Source organism: Somniosus microcephalus, chromosome 6, assembly GCF_052327205.1.
Source record: "Somniosus microcephalus isolate GS21.2 chromosome 6, FLI_Smic_1.0, whole genome shotgun sequence".
NCBI lineage: Eukaryota > Metazoa > Chordata > Chondrichthyes > Squaliformes > Somniosidae > Somniosus > Somniosus microcephalus.
Window position 1 is genome coordinate 46,404,444 of NC_140992.1, and position 16,679 is coordinate 46,421,122.

At 39.2% G+C, this 16,679-nt stretch overlaps 1 protein-coding gene across 1 annotated transcript in view; it reads left to right on the plus strand.

The window, feature by feature from the left end:
- sox2 (SRY-box transcription factor 2) overlaps window positions 1-13,309 on the plus strand; it is a 28,376-nt gene extending 15,067 nt beyond the window's left edge. Inside the window, exon 2 of the mRNA XM_085990135.1 lies at window positions 13,069-13,309. Within this exon, the coding sequence (XP_085846261.1) occupies window positions 13,069-13,073 (5 nt within the window). The 3' untranslated portion in view covers window positions 13,074-13,309. The remainder of the gene's footprint in view (window positions 1-13,068) is intronic.
- The last annotated feature ends 3,370 nt before the right edge of the window (window positions 13,310-16,679 follow it).

A 16,679-nucleotide genomic window follows, 5' to 3' on the forward strand; every position in this document is an offset into this window, starting at 1 on the left:
CTTTTCCAGGCTCTTTTATAGTTTAGGTTTGGGGCTGGGGGGAGGGGTCGTGACTAAGGATGTCAACCCGTTTAGCTTAAAATGTCATTCTGAGACCCACGTTTTATTATAATGAATTATGAATAGTATGAATAAGTAATGAGTATCTGGTGCCTCAGATATTTTCCCATTTTTTTCCCAAGCACCAGAGCTGCTGCGCGGGAAATCAGATTTCCGGTTTGATGGCAGCCTTTAAGTGAACAGGAAAAAAAATACATCGAGTCCGCATACTTATTTCATCGTTACTTGCCACAAATTGCTACAACGCTTCTAAATCCATTGTAAAAGACGCCCATTTTAAAACAAAAAAATCCCAGCATGGTTTTATTTTGGATGTGTGGTATGATTTTAACATATTTACACGGACACGCATCTATCTCATACTAACCATTGCGAGCACAAGTCTAAGATTTGAGTGTGCCATTAGCATTCACTTCCACCCCATATGAATCCTTAGTCATACACTTTGCAAACTGGTTACCCGCATATCAGAACTGAACTGTTTGAGATAATTCGTTTAATTGGATCACGTAAAATAAAACGGTTCAATCCTTTAGAGTGGGTTAGCTGTTTGTTATTCAATGGGAAAACGGGCCAGAGCAGAAAGATGGGGGGTTCACCGTCACACATCGGAGCCCTGTACAGTAAAGTCGAGGAACCCCAATATCAGCTGCACTATAAACCTGTTAACAAAAAACCTCGACTTTGTTAAATTAGAACTGTTTTCAGCAACCATGCAAATGTGGGGTTTTTAAATCAGTACAAAATTTGCGATTCAGTAATATCCGGAAAATGCCAGTTTAAAACTTATGCATTGCTCTTATTCAGATGCAAAAGGAAGAGTTGCCAACGGGAGCAAAAGAGGTGGGGATGTGACACTGGGTCCCAGTGCAAGCAGGAAACTCCCAGGCACAAATATATGATCTTAAGTACACTGTTTGTCTTGATCGGAATTATATATCTTTAAGCCCATTCACCACGTGAACGGAGCAGATAGCGGATACCCCGCAGGTGCACGTCCATACTGTGCCATCCGGACATTAATGCAGATCACTCTCAGTCCGTTTGATCGGGGCCTTTAAAATCCTATAAAACTGCCTGTGACGAAATGCCAGACTAGTATTTTCTTGAAGAATGCCTCGAGGGCACGTCCTTCGCAGCTTTAAAGATCTGCTGAAGGTACGACAACTCTTTGCTGCGAGTGCAGGAGCATGTCAGCTTTCACTAGTGATCAGGTTGCACGGAGCTGACCATTTAGTAAACATGAGACCAGTGCCTGTACCCTTTGTTTTGTGTACGTTTTAATCTGTTATTTGTGCAATCAACCCTGGCATTTCTAAAAAAAAAACTGCTGTCACTAAAATATTGAAAGATTTGTTATGCCATATATAAAGCATATATTTCTTGCGTGTAGTATTACTCATATTAATATGCATGATTGTGACGTTCACACATTTCTTTACAACTTCGCAAATAGACGTTGTTGTTACACATTTCCCCACTTACAAATCCTCCAACAACCTCCTGACGGACCAAATTAAAATTAATAGCAAGAACAAATGAGGACAAACACTATACAAGTAAACGCACGCCTTGCTCAATCTAAGTATTCTTCCTCCTTCACAAGCTTATACAAGGTAGAGTCATCCTTAACCCTTTGCTAGCCCGTCACTACCATGTTGCTGTTTCTGCTGTTGCCCATTTAAAAATTCCTACCCGAATTTTGCCAATGAATCCCTAAACCGTTTTAATAAATCGATTTTGTAAACGTTAATCAAGTCGCATACTGGTAGTGTGTGGAACTCCACACGTGACCTTATTGCGGGCCGTTGAATTGATTAAAGGGCTAGTAGTGGCCGTTCTTGCTGAGCTACGGGCAGAAGTTTCAAACTGTCATAAATCAGATGCTCACATTTTACAAAGTGCAATTATTGCTCTGTTTAAAATAAGTTATGATGCTAAAATGTATGTGTTGGAATAGTTGCAAAGATTATTGGAGTATTAGATAACTGTCACGGTACGGTATTCAGATTGATTTAAACGGGGTTAGAATGGAAGCTTTTGGAAATTTGGTTTACGATATTTTAAAGTTCTACTCTAATGCAGTACAAACTCATGTGTCTTCAGAGAAACAGAGACACTGCGGCCTGTAACTAGCTCATATTTGCATACCCACGGCAATTGAGGAACAGATAACGATTGTTGTAAGATTGCACATCCGACCCGAAGAAGCAGCAATAGTCTGATATAATCAGTTACATTTAAAACGTGTGTCTGAAAACTTTACTGCTTCACAAAGTATCCTAACTAGCACTCCCATCCCCGTCACAACCAGACTCAAAAAACAATCATGGTACTGGGCGCAAGCAACCATACAGAATTCTATATTAGCTTGGGTGAATAGAAAGAGGGGATTTTACAACACCAGCCCCCATTGTTCCCCAGATCCCTCCCAATTTCAGGCTTGACTTGCACATCCAAAGTTTGTTTGTTAATGACGCCGTTACCATCTGCCTCGTTCTACTTTCCAAAAAAGAAGTAAATCTCTCTTGCATTTGTCAAGAATTGCGTTTTTACAAATTATCTTTAAAACAATTTAAAACAAAGGAAGCATTTGAACGTTTCGCTGACACTTGCGTGTTAACCGTTACACAACCGTACATTCCGTCAAAACAAAATGGCATAGAAAGTTCAGAAGCTGACGGTTCTGATTACCAAATCATTGTTTTATTTTCGAAACGTAACGGGTCATAAATTAATGCCCCTCACACTTCTCTGAATATGACTTGAAGCGGGAACGTTAGCGAACTAGCCATAAATTAGACAGGCAGTGCGGCAGACTGGGTGATCATTCAAGAGCCCAAATGAATACACCCAAAGGAAAGGCTTGTCACTATTTACCCTTCATCTCCTCACAAAAAAATAGACCGAAATCTGTTCTCTAGCTTGCTGAACCTAAACGTCGTAGGAGATTCGCATTTTGCGTCTGTTTCCGAGTAATGTCATCTCAACGATTTGGTGTCTTTTGCATTGAAAAGCGATTGAGGTTTTGTGTGCTTTTCGCATAAAAGCTTGACAAAAGTTGAGATGGTTTATGTTTGGACCCCACAATGGCTCTATTTATCCGCTGCGCACAGCCTGAGCCTTCAGTGAATTGGAAAACGGAGTCAAACTCAACCCCGATCGCGTGGTCTTGTTTACAACCCCCAGTAGCCGAGAGAAAGCCATGAAAGAAATGAAAACGATGTACATACAGAAAATGCATAGTTCTTTTCTTTGTGCTAAAGTTAGAAAAAAATCCTTGGCAGCTTAATAGGGGAAGAGGGCAGTCGCATCCTATATTCATCAGCTTTGAAACAGATGGTATTTCATGTTGCTTTTTCAGTCCCCACTTGTTGATCTGCTACAGTTATAAAGACAAGATCGATCTTTCCTGGTTTTGCGTCGGCGCTTCAGATTTGCAGAAATGCCACACAAAATTAAAACTTATATTTCCTGAAATTAAGATGTAATTTCTAAACACTGTTGTGACCAGCCAATGAAAGGGACGGGTCTTGTGCGACAAGCTGTGATTTCCCTTAAGAATTCAACAGTTGGTTATGAAAAAAAATTGTACCAGTGTTAAAACTGGCGGCAATCTGATTTTTCTTTAGTGATTTCCGAATACCATTTAGAGATGGCTAATCGGCGGGCACCAATTCGCTAGCAATAGAAGACAATTTATACGCATGCACACATATGCACTTATCAATAACGTTATTCAGATGCTAACTAATTGTTAGAACTCTTTTCTTGAGACTACTAACTTAACTATAAAAACACACTTATTAGGAAAACTCACAAACATTTCACGAAACCTGTTTAACGTGCCAGACCTTTATGGGTAAGGTATTTAAAACTCTAATATTACTTCACGTGGGGTGTGTTATGAGAAATAATAATAGAGCAAATGAAGTCTGCTTTGCATGGAGTACTTGTCTTTTCAGTAAAGTAGTTCATTAGCGGTGAACTCGTTGTATTACAGCATAGTTAAGGAATTTTGCACTTTTTGCATTTGCTGCAAACCTCAGTCAGATTCCAAACACCATTTTAATTACATGAAAATTAAACGTACATAAATATCACGTAGGTCTATACATCTGATTTGCTTTTTGATCATTATCTGGATTGCCGTACAATCCACGCGTAAATTTATATAGGAAGGTAAATCTATTTCTTATTAATCACGATCGCCTGAATCTTAATGTTAAATTTACTCAATTATTCGCATGACTTCACTTAAACAGTAATTTCTGTTATCCAGCTGTCCACCTATTCTTTAACTACTGCCAGAAGTTGAAACTCGATTATGTCGAATCTATAGTTCCCTTTAGTTTTTCACGACCTGATTAATGCTTCGGTGTGGTCCCTATACAGGCGATGAATCGTACTCTTTCTGCCTCCACTATCACAGACAGCACCGGAATGCAGAGGGGCTTTATCTTCTATTTATCCCAGAGGTTGCTTTGTAAGTCTGCAATCAAAGTACAGTATGCACAATTGTAAACCCATGCATTACACAAAACTATCCGCAGCTGTATTAATGACTTGTAATTTAACTGGAGTATTCGAATGTATTATATGCAAATAACAATGACGTGTTTTGAATTTGACCATTATTGCATAGGAAATACTGGGCACTCTCCACATTTCTTGCTCAGTTTAAAGATTTGTCTACCAACTTGTTTCGAAAGCCATCTGAAGACCGATAGATACATTTTAGATTTACATTTGCACACATTTTATTTAATATCAAAGATCAATCTTTCATGTGTTCTGGAAATGACTAATAGCTGAAGTTAAGTATACATCCCACAAATCTGTTCTAGAACATTTTCCCCAGGTAACACATTCTAGATAATATAACATAATAGTGTGAATGACGTAGTTAATGCTTTATAGTCCTCAAGTCTAACTAAAAACATTCCTGTTTCCATCACAACTGTTGGAGATTTTCAGTCAATAAACGGAATATATGGGCCGTCGGTTCAATGAAATGCATATTGTTTACTAAAAAAAACTAGTACATGTAAAATAATGTGGCCTGATTCTGCTTCATGTGTCAAAATGCATAATTAGTCTGCAGTGATTATTTTCCAGTTCACAGAAGACGTGGAGAATCAGACTGGTGTTTGTGTTAAAGTGTAATATGTATTGTATATGTATAATAATTGCCTTAAATGTAGTTCACTGTACTTTTAGTCTCCCACCTACACACTAGCAAACTGGATTAACTAACACCACTGGTGTTGAGCAAGGCCATTGATCTGGGGAACATCATCACATTTCTCATTAACTTTTACAGGCAGTGGCTGCAGCACAACTTGAAGCTCGTGTTCCTCTCTGAGCAGGACCAGGGAGCTGATGGCCGAAATCTGTTGCAAGAAGACCGCCCTGCAGAAGCGCATGCAATCGCTGGGATTCAGGCATTGCACATTATTATAAATAACGCGGGTTCACACGCTTATCAAGTAACGGCAGAACAACCGAGCCATTTTAATCAAGTGGTTATCTTAACCATCATGGAGATCAGAGCGCTATCACTGTGGGGCTCGTCATTGTGCTTATGCTGGAAATGACAGCTCTCTGACTAATGGGGACCAGTCAGTGGATGAGATTTCAGTACCCTGCACTAAAATTCACGCATTACCATTTCATTAAAATACACGGAAAGAAAGCATGCTTTTTAAGCAGTTATTAAGACTGATTCCTAATTGTTCAGTCGGGACCCAAAATAAATTGCAGAGAACTCCCCAAAGTCAGCGGTCTTTTTCTTAACCTTCCCCGGTATTAGAAACTGCCAGGAATCAACACTGTGCTCAACTTTTCTGGAAACCTCACTTAAAAAAAAAGTCATGTATCGTATCATTTAATATTCAGCAAACAGATATAACAGATTGAATTCCTGTCTCTGGTCAGTTCCGTCCGTCTTCACATTTAGCCTTTCAAAGATGACTCAAACTATATTTTCATATTGACTCATTCAGAATAAAGTACATTTCTGCTTACAGTTTTCTCTGGTCAAACGGAGCCACTGGATTTCCCAGGTTTTGCTAGTTATCTTTGACCAAATTCCCCTATGTTACAACAGTTAGAATTGCTGATAAAGCTGAAATAATGTAGATCGAAGTGTAGGTTTGATTCTTAAACGTGTTAAATGCATCTTATTTATAGAACTACAAAAGGCATATTGTGTGCTAGTAGAGTATGTAAACCGTTTGGGAGTGTGTATTTCAGTTTCTAGAGACAGAAACGTGAATTCTTTAAAGTATCTCATTCCCAATGTTTTACTCAAGTGTTCCATTGTTACTTATAAAGGGTAGATATTTAGTTAAAGCACCTATTAATCAAAACTAGAGATTCCCAAATCACGAATACGATATTTTAAGCAAGTGCAACGATTGACTTTAAGTTGGAATTAATTATTTATAATATACAATTACAAAAACACTTTAAAGACAAGATCACGTTACCGTATATTTAAAGCGTAACAACTTTGTGTAAATTCTGCACATCTGTGGTTAACTTTGTTTACATTATACGTTCCTTAAGTTAATTAGTATGTATCTATTTTTTCCATTTAGGTGAGGGATGTAAAACACGTTTCAAATTAAACTGAAAAGAACATTACTTCTAAAGACACATTTTATTAGAAAATACAACCAATTTTACACGCATTGTCTGTCGTTTGAAGTTCGCGCACCAAATTATCCCAAATGGCGAAACCCAAAACTTCCTCAAATGACAAGTCACGTTATCATTTTAGGAAAAGGCGGGCTGAAGATCTGTGACAGCTGAGGCTCTCGCATCGATTATATGACAGGATGGGTCATTTACGGTGCTGTACGCGAAGAATTATAGATATCACACAAGACATCACCTTTCAGACACAATTTGAGATTAGAAGCGAGCAAATTTGTCGAGTGACTGTGTATCAGATTTGCCTAACAGATATATTAGCTGGTTGCCTCTCTAGTCCACGCTCCACATCTAACCCTGCTGGGGCAAGACAGCTAAACGCAGAAATTTTCCCCACTTGAACTCTGTTAAGAAAATGCTCTGGTTGAAATTTTCTGTAATAGTTCTTTTAATAATCTTTCAAAGGTCGTTCCATCACTTGACAGTAATGCATACAAACAAAGAGGGCACTGAAATGTTCTTATATTGATTATTTGTCACCGTGCATTTGTCACTTTCAATAACTTTTCCTGAAGTTTTACTTACGGGCACTTGAGCTTTTAGATTAGCTCAGCTCTTTGTATTTCAGAGTAGTTTTGCGCCAAAGGCTTAATTATACAGTGTCCTACTTCCGAGTGGCCAAATCCTGAAGCAGACCATTGTGGTAGCCATCATAAAGCGAAAAGCATTAATATATGGCACCATTAATCTGTTCTCAGTTCAAGAAATACCACCCTACAGCATTCTTCACCCAGATCGATACAAGAAGCCTTTGCATAACCGTTGTATTTCTAGTCTTATTACCTGTAAAACTCTGCTTACATTTGCTCTACTCCTTTCACTTGCCCTGTTTTCTCTTCCCAACCATTTCCATTTCAGAACTTTTTTCCTTCTTTTAATTTAATTTGAATTAATAGTCTACTTGTCTTCACCCTGCTCTGGTTTTCTTTCACGTGCAGTTGTTTCAATGATTATGTATGTGTGCGTACTTGAAATCGTGGCGTAAGTCCTTCTCGAATACAAGCGATTTTTATATTGAAAGGTGAACCGCGTGAATAACAAATAAAATCTTAGCATTTATCTGAATTGTTCCAACCACCAACAACGTAGAAAGTTGGTGAAATATAATTGCATATTGAAAGGATAATTTGACTTATAGTCTTAAGTGTGTCTCGTTAAATCACCAGGACATGAAAAAGATGTCTCGAGGACTTGAAACATGCTAAAAAAATAAATAAAAACAAAACGAAAAGGATGGGAAGGCCAAATGGTAAAGCAATGGAGAGAAGGAAGTCTAACGTGAAACCCCGAAATGTCTAATGGACAGTTCACTGGCAGCAGTTAAGATGTGCGGGATCATATCCACTATTGGACTGCATTGTCTACAGAAGGGACAGATAACCATCAGGTGCCTGCAGTCATTTCTTAACTGCCCGATCCATCATCATTCAGTGCAGAGCTTGCAGAGGCAGCAGGCAAAACTCATCAGTCTCAGATCTCGGTCACCAGGGAATGTGGCAGGACTCCATTATGGCCCCAAACCACCTTTGAACTTGACAATTTAAAATACTTTGCTGCGCTTAATGCAACAACAAACTGATTACGAAGTAACAGAAAGTCCCTTGATATTTAAATTGCATAAAATGTGTTCATCGCTTATATTCTTTTACGAATACAATTTATTTAGTTCGAAACTCTGCTAATTGTGCTTCTTGCATGCAAGAGTGCGATTGTTTGCCTCATTGCACACACGCGCGTTCTTTCTCTCTCAATGCTGTGTCTCATGTCATTCTAAAGGATGTCTAAACAGGTGTTTGGGATGTGTGAGGTGGTGCTGTAAGGTGCAGCTTCCACGCTACACCGAGGGAGCTTTTAAAAGGACATGCCCTCACTTTAGGCAGTGACGTCTATTAATAGAAGTGAAAATAAAGATCGGGTATAGCATTAAATCCTCTTTTTTTGGGGGGGGGAACTTTTCTGGATTCACCAGAAAGCAGCTGCTGGAGACAGTATTGGGGGTGACGCTGGCGAGGGGAGAGCAGCCTAAGTGCTCGTTGCTGCTCAGAATCATTACCACACGGTAGGTTGCAAAAAACAAAATCTTCTTTTCTCCTGTTTTTTTTTGTAGTAACTAGGATAAGCTTGGGGTGCCCAGTCGCCACGGTAACTGCCAGAAAAATTGTGCTGAAGTTTGAAGGGGTCAGGCAACAGGGTCAACAACTCTGGCCTCTTCCTGCGATAGCTCTGCCACCTAATATCCACGAGTCGCAATTGCAGGCCGAGCCGGGCCTAGCCCTGGGAGGTAAGGCCGCCAGAGCTCTGACAAAAATTGTCTGAGTCAGTTCACGGCCTGGGCTCTCCAGGTGGCCTGTGAAATCGATTTTGACCCCGGTGACCCTGTCTAGCAGAGGCATGGCAGCCAACATAGCCGGGGATTTAGCTGGGGAAGACAGATTTACATTAAGTGTTTTGGGCAGCCTTGAAGCTTTTGAAGGGAGAAAGGGGAAGGTGGGCTCACGTGATCTCTGAAAAAGGTGCAGCTCTGTCGAGTCCCAGTTATTTCCAGTGACATTTTGATTTCTCGTGTCTTGTCTCATCGGAAAGCCAATTTTAATGGGGTTGCAATCTATGTACCCCCCCCCCCCAAATACCTGTTCCTGGTGTCATGGCCAGTATTGCAGTTGAGAGTAGTCTTGTTTTGTCACTGGTATAGAGTGAAGGAGGATTAAAAGGGCACTGTCTTCACAAAGAAAGTGTTTGGCAAACCTTTTTGATTTGTGTATAAATACACAGTGTGACAATCTAAATCACATTATGCCACCATTGTGTGATACACTTCATCACTCATCAAATATATCATGTACTTTACATGAAGACGGTGCCCTGAAAGAGCAATTTAACATTGTCAAATGTAAAAGTGTATCAGTAAAAATGTCTGTCTATATAACTTTGAATTTAACTTTTCTCAGCTCACAATGTTTTGTGTATCACTGATAATTTTACCAAACATGATTATTAACACAGAAATATATATAGCAATAACTTCACCAAGAGGGAAGAGTAACAACATTTGATATATTTTACAGGTACATGCATAGCAATGACTTTGCATTACAAAATAGGAACATTGTTTATTCGTTCAGTAGAACCAATTCCTTGTCGGTATTTAACCTTAACCCTAAATAGTGGGACCTAACAAAGCTATCAATGCAGAAAATTAATTATGTAGAATCTAGTGTAAACTTGTAACGTATGGCAAATGGTGGCATAATTTGAATGGATTTTGGCAGGAACTTTTACTCTTTAGTAACATGATTGTAAATAATACTGTAGTCATGTTTATGCACGAAGAGCTGCTTTTAATTTTTTTCATGGGCTAGTGACCCTGGCATTGAGCCATACAAACCAGTAAGCTTCCAGCTTTGGTCCCTAGTCTGTAATGAGTTATGTGATCTCAACTGGGGTTTCAGGTACAATTTGGCCTCCGTTCTCTTGGCTACCAAGGGTAAAATCAGCCAGGATCTCCTCTCCTTATTGATATCTAATGATTCCTGCTGTTAAGCAATGCCTCAATTTCAAAATTCTCATCCTTGTTTTCAAATCCCTCCATGGCCCCGCCCCTTCCTATATCTGTAATCTCCTTCAGCCCCACAACCCCCTGAGATATCTGCACTCCTCTAATTCTGCCCTCTTGAGCATCCCTGATTATAATTGCTCAACCATTGGTGGCCGTGCCTTCTGTTCCCAATGCCCTACCTAAACCTCTCCACCTCACTACCTCTTTTTCCTCCTTTAAGGCACTCCTTAAAACCTACCTCTTTGACCAAGCTTTTTGTCATCTGCCCTAATTTCTCCTTATGTGGCTCGGTGTCAATTATTTTTGTCTTTTAATACTCCTGTGAAGCACCTTGGGACATTTTACTATGTTAAAGGTGCTATATAAATACAAGTTGTTGTTGTTGTTGTAAGGTGTGCATTTGTGCACACTGGCTGATGACAGGGTCAGACCGGGCAGCACGGTGGCATAGTGGTTAGCACTGTTGCCTCACAGCGCCAGGGACCTGGGTTCAAATCCGGTCTCGGGTGACTGTCTGTGTGGACTTTGCACATTCTCCCTGTGTTTGCGTGGGTTTCCTCCGGGTGCTCCGGTTTCCTCCCACAGTCCAAAGATGTGTGGGTTAGGTTGATTGGCCATGATAAAAAAATTAAAAAAAATTGACCCTTAGTGTTAGGGGGGATTGGTTATGGGGTTACGGGGATAGGGCTTGGGTGGGATGGCTGTCGGTGTAGGGACCGGGTGCTAGGGTTTGGCTGATCAGCCATGATCTCGTTGAATGGCGGAGCAGGCTCGAAGGGCCGAATGGCCTACTCCTGCTCCTATCTTCTATGTTTCTATGATTTGTCTGTGATGTCCCAACATTGGAATAGCCTGTCAACACTGACTCTCTTTAGATTTATATGTGAAGAATGGCCCTTTGGGTGAGGTACTGGAGGTCTGCTAGTGCCCATAGAACTGTACCTCCATGCATGTCAATCCCACGAGAAGAGGAGAGCGGGGAAGGGGAGAAAATTGAGGAGGAGGGGTTGGAAAATGCTTCACATTTATAGGCCAGTACATGGTAGTCAGTGTAGTAAATGAAATAACCATTACTGCCGATTGGCTACTATATATTGAGAGATAATAATGAAAAGTAATGTATTGAATGTTCCTCCATGATTCAGCAATTTGGATGTTCTCCAGAAATAATATTTTCTTGAATCTCATCAGATGAAACAAGTGCTGCCGCATTGCAGATTGGTACCACTGCAAGCACACTACTTCTCCAGCCTGGAAATGTGGTTTATTCAGGGACTTTCTGGTCCATGAATGGGAATTTAGTAGTCTATTCTAATTTTTATCTTTAATGTGGAGGTAAATGTTCATTCCAGCTTCAAGGTGTATTTGAAGCTGATTTGATGTTATGAACTTAATAGGTCAGCTAGTGTGCAGTTTCTGAATTGGTGCAATACAGTTTTGCATCACACTGATGCATAAACTATAATGTAACTCTGGTTTGAGACCACCAGTTTGATTGTGACCCAATTTCTGGCAAGCAGTATGAAACCACCTCGTATAAAGATTGTAAGCTCCACTGATGGCTCTAATAATACCCAATGAATAGCCGAGGCATAGAGACAGGAATGTTTAAACCCTGGTCCTCGTTGAATTAGCGGATCTCAGCTCGGGTAGTGATAGGAGTGCTACAATTGGCATTGGCCTCAGAATCTCTGTGCTAGGAAGGGGAAAACATGGACCAGTTTCTCACTGCTGATTGCTATCCTGTGACACATGCCGAGTGTGTAGGTTGACATCAGTTGAGGACAGGATTGAGCTTGGCTGTGATGCATCATGCAGTTGAATAACCTGCCATTGCTCACTATAGAGGCTCACAATGAGCTATGGCCAATTGGCTGAGGTACTGGTTGGTGACTGGAAGTATATTTCAGCAGAGTCAATGCCTTCCAGAAAGCAGGGTAGAAAATTGTCAAGTGGAAAAATAGCATGAAGACTTCATAATACTTCATCTGATTAAAGGTACATCTGGTGATAGGTGAGAGGCACCTATATTAAATAATGCTAGTATTGAATCACCTTTCGTGTTGGTAGATATCTACACTACAAATCAATAATTCAAACTAAGTATTTGATTATTAAACAAAATTAACTCCATATCTGCTCTATAAACAATGCATGGCAGGGAAGCAATTTAATGCACAGTTTATTCCACTTGTGAGGAAGACCATAATAATTTATGGAATATATTTTTATTTTTCAACTCTCTTGTATTCTTTGTTATCTATTTACAGTGTGTTAAGTAAAATGCAAAAAAAAACTTCATTTTGTCTTTACATTTTATTTAGTACCTTGGCATCTGCTGCAAAGTTGTAGCTTTACTCTAGTGAGGCTGAGCCAGTTGAGTTATTGACTGTTATGACATTTGCCTACAGGTATATGGAGTGAAAACTGATATTTTCACATCTGTAATATTTCACTAAACTTAATGTGATATATAAACTCTCAGATTAGGTTACAACCTTTATTCCCTTCTCCAGTATCTGCCACTTTGTTTGTATATAATGCATACAATGATGTTTAAAAAAATGTAAGTTTGTTTGAAAGTTCTGAGATTTATTGTCATTTTTGATGCTTTAAGAGCAGTGCCAAATGGTCATCATTGAAGCCATTGACCTCCTTTTGGAATTTTCATGCATGTGCAGATACAATAGTATAAAGTATTCAGGTAGTATAAAAGTGTTCTCTGCTGCACACAGGTTGATGTACAAGGAACCACTAAACTGTGGACAGATTCACTGGTCAGAAAGTTACACGTGGATTGATCGTCCAGAAACTACCACACAGCACAAAGTTGAATGGGCAGTAACTACTACATTGCACAAGACTAACCAACCAAGAACTACTCCACTGTACCCAGATTGACCAGAATCTACATCACTGCAATTTGTTTGTTTCTTTCTTTGACTTACTCTAATAAAAATGTATATCCAAAACCTATCTACTGCCTGTGAGGTCATTTACTTTTTATTACATTTTCACAAAATATACAATACACTCAGCACAATGAGCTAGCTTATATTGCTTTAAAATAAAAAGGAAAACAATAAATGACAGAATTCTGAAATAAAAAACACAAACGGCTGGAAATACACACCATCTGTAAAGAGTAAAGACAGATTATGACATTTCAAGTGTGTACCCTTTGTCAGACTCTTGTCTGATGAAGGGTATTCTCCGTGGAGGGTAAAGGGATAGGAAAGAAAGTCATTATTTTAATTTGTATTGGATTGGTTAGGCAGAATGGCCTATTTCTGTGTTGTAGCTTTTATGTACCTCTCTGCATCTCATTGATCAATATTTCCAATGGGTTAAGGCTTCCAAGTGATCTTATCATTTTCCATTATGGTTTTGTTTTTGACTGTTCCAGAAGTGGAGTAGAATTGTTCTATTCCCAGGAGAACAGGATCATTCTGGGATACTTATGTAAAAGTGCATTAAACTTAAGTGTTCCATATTAAATCTATAAACAGCACTGTTGAACATTGAAGTTGAATTGAAAGTGACTTTCAGCTGTGATTTGTAGAACATTGATGCAGAGGATCAAATAAAATTCAGCCTTAACTAAATGCATAAAATACCAAATGTGATTAAAGCAAACTATTGGCCAGAATTTACTAGAGCAGGGCAGGCATCTCTCAGCATACACTGTTAGTTAGACATTTTCCTGCACCCGTGAGCTCAAAATTGTTTTGCGCCCTAACTTGCTGGAAGTGTGAGCTGATAACGGCATGGCAAGGGCAACAGGGCATCTTGGACCTTAGTTAATGGCGGGACCAACAGTGTATCTCCTTCACCAATGAGATTTAAGGATTGAGAAATAAACAGGAATGACTGAGATGGAGGGTGAATTAGACTGGGTGAATCAGGTACAGAAGGAGAAATGAAGAGAGGGAAAGAAAGATTGGATTAAGAGAGAAAGAAAAAAGAATCAAAGGAAAAGTAAGAATTTTTTTAAAATTTAAAGATCTCCAACAACAATTCGCTACCTGAAGGACTGAGACTCCACAGTTTAAATTGCTCACTTTCTGGGCCAGAGAAGTTGATTGGTAGTCCTTAACAATGATCATGTCGTTAAGAGTACTTGTGCTATTAATTACTAGACTTAACTTTTTGTGGCAAGTTTAATGGGCAATTAATGTGCAAATCCAGCAAGTTCTTAAAAATAACGGGGAGGCTAAGAGTGAGATGCTATTTGTGCAATGCCAACGACAGAGTGATGCAAATTGTCCAGCAACTTGTGGCAATTTGTGATTTACGGGGTATCTCTTCCTCTCCACAAGTTACTGGATTATTTACACATTGATAATGGCGGGCATCATTAAACTCACCATTATCTTGGCAGCAAATTCTGACCCCTTGTATTTATACAGTATTAATATTGGTCACTAACACTCGATCTGTTCTGGATTGTAAGACATTTTGGTTACTCTCATGGAGCTCTATTATTACTATTGGCTTTTATTTGGATAAAATACTTTTACTAATCATGCTGACAATTAACTGGAAAATAAAATACCTGTTGGGTTGCTTAACAACCTCCAACCATCTCCCCCAAAAATTCCAATGTAAGAGACCTTGCCAAAGTATATGACCTGTATTTTTGATGTTTAATGACTTGTAGTATTTATTATATTGGTATTCTCTCTCTCTCCATGTTTAGAGTGGTGATGTGCTGATTGTTGTCCATGAAACAAACTTTCAATGCAGCCTAGTGCACCACTCAGAATGGCACAAGAGATGACTTCACAATAAACTTGCATTAGGGGATTGTTAATGAAAATCTAGTGATGTAAACTAGTGGAGATCTGTATTCTGAAAAATATTTTAAATTTCAAGTGGTATCATAAGTATCAGGAGTACTGCTGCTGGAATAGGGCAACTTCAGCTGATCAAAGCATTAGACTTTAATCTGCTCGCGATCCCATTCCACCATAGAAGAAGCATGATTGCACAATATAGCCACACTAATTATCAAAGTATTAATATTCATGAAATTACATAATGTTTAAGGGATGAGTTTTTTTAATGGAAATTTAATACAGATTCCTCTAAAACTAGAAATTGGAGATGTAATGTAACGCTTTACATAAAAACACAAGTTCCCTCTCCCTGACCATCAGAACCTTTACATTCAGGGGTGTGCAAACAACCTCTCCAAATGCCAATTTATACAGACTGCACTTAAGATATATGAAGGGAGAATGAGGAGAGGCAATAAAAATGAAATGGTACAATTTTAAAGGGTGCAAGGACAGAGAGAGCTGGAGGTTTATGTACACAAATCTTTGAAGGTGGCAGGACAAGTTGATAAGGCGGTTAAAAAAGCACAAGGGATTCTGGGCTTTATTAGTAGAGGCTCCATACTCCTCTCTCCCCAAATTCCCTCTTCAAATCCTACAGCCTTGTTTCCACCTTGCCCATAGTACCAAGACCACTGCAGTCAAAATCACTATGGAAGTCCAACACTAGGAGTAAACAGTTGACCAGTCTACGCTCTTTCTCTGTTTTTCAGTTTCCTTGTCCACTCTCTTTTAAATATACATATGTCTTCTCTAATTTAGAAAAACAGACTGGGTTCATTCAAAATTGTATACAAATTCAACATATATTTTCCTGCTGATTTGTGAAACAATACCACTTCTAATATGGGGCAATTTCATAAGTCTATGAAAAAAAATATCTACCTATCTTGGCTGCTCCCATTATTTCTGCTATATCTGTAGCAGTAGATGTTCCAAGTAAAGATAAGAGAAAAAGACATTTGAATATATCTGCATGTACACCAGTATGTGTATATGCTAGTGCTTTGTGCTATTTTTCAAGGCAGAATGTCCCACTCTCTTTACTTGAAATTTCTCCCTCGTAGCAGAAAAAAATTATCGTGACTAAGGGCAAGTCAACTTCAAGACAGACTCAGGGTGGTGATCACCATAATCTCACAGGTACGATTAAATAATAAACTTTATCAAGTTCATTTACTTCACATGCCTCCAAATTGATCTGGGTCTGAGTTTAAAAGATAATTGGACAAATGCAGGGGTTAGGAGCTTGGATACTTTAGTGTACAAAAGGATATCCAAGTTTACATTCAAATTGGTCATCCTTTTCATGACCAAATTATATACAAAATCATGGTGCAGTACCAATGCAGGACTTGAAAATCTCTGATCATCTCTTATCTGCCCTTTGTGACTGCAGCAATGGTATGTTTTCCCTTCTCAACCTTTGCATGGCATGCAGGACAGGTGACCACCCTATCCTCCTCCACTATCTCTTGTCTATGGCCCACCTCTGGGAGACCACCTAC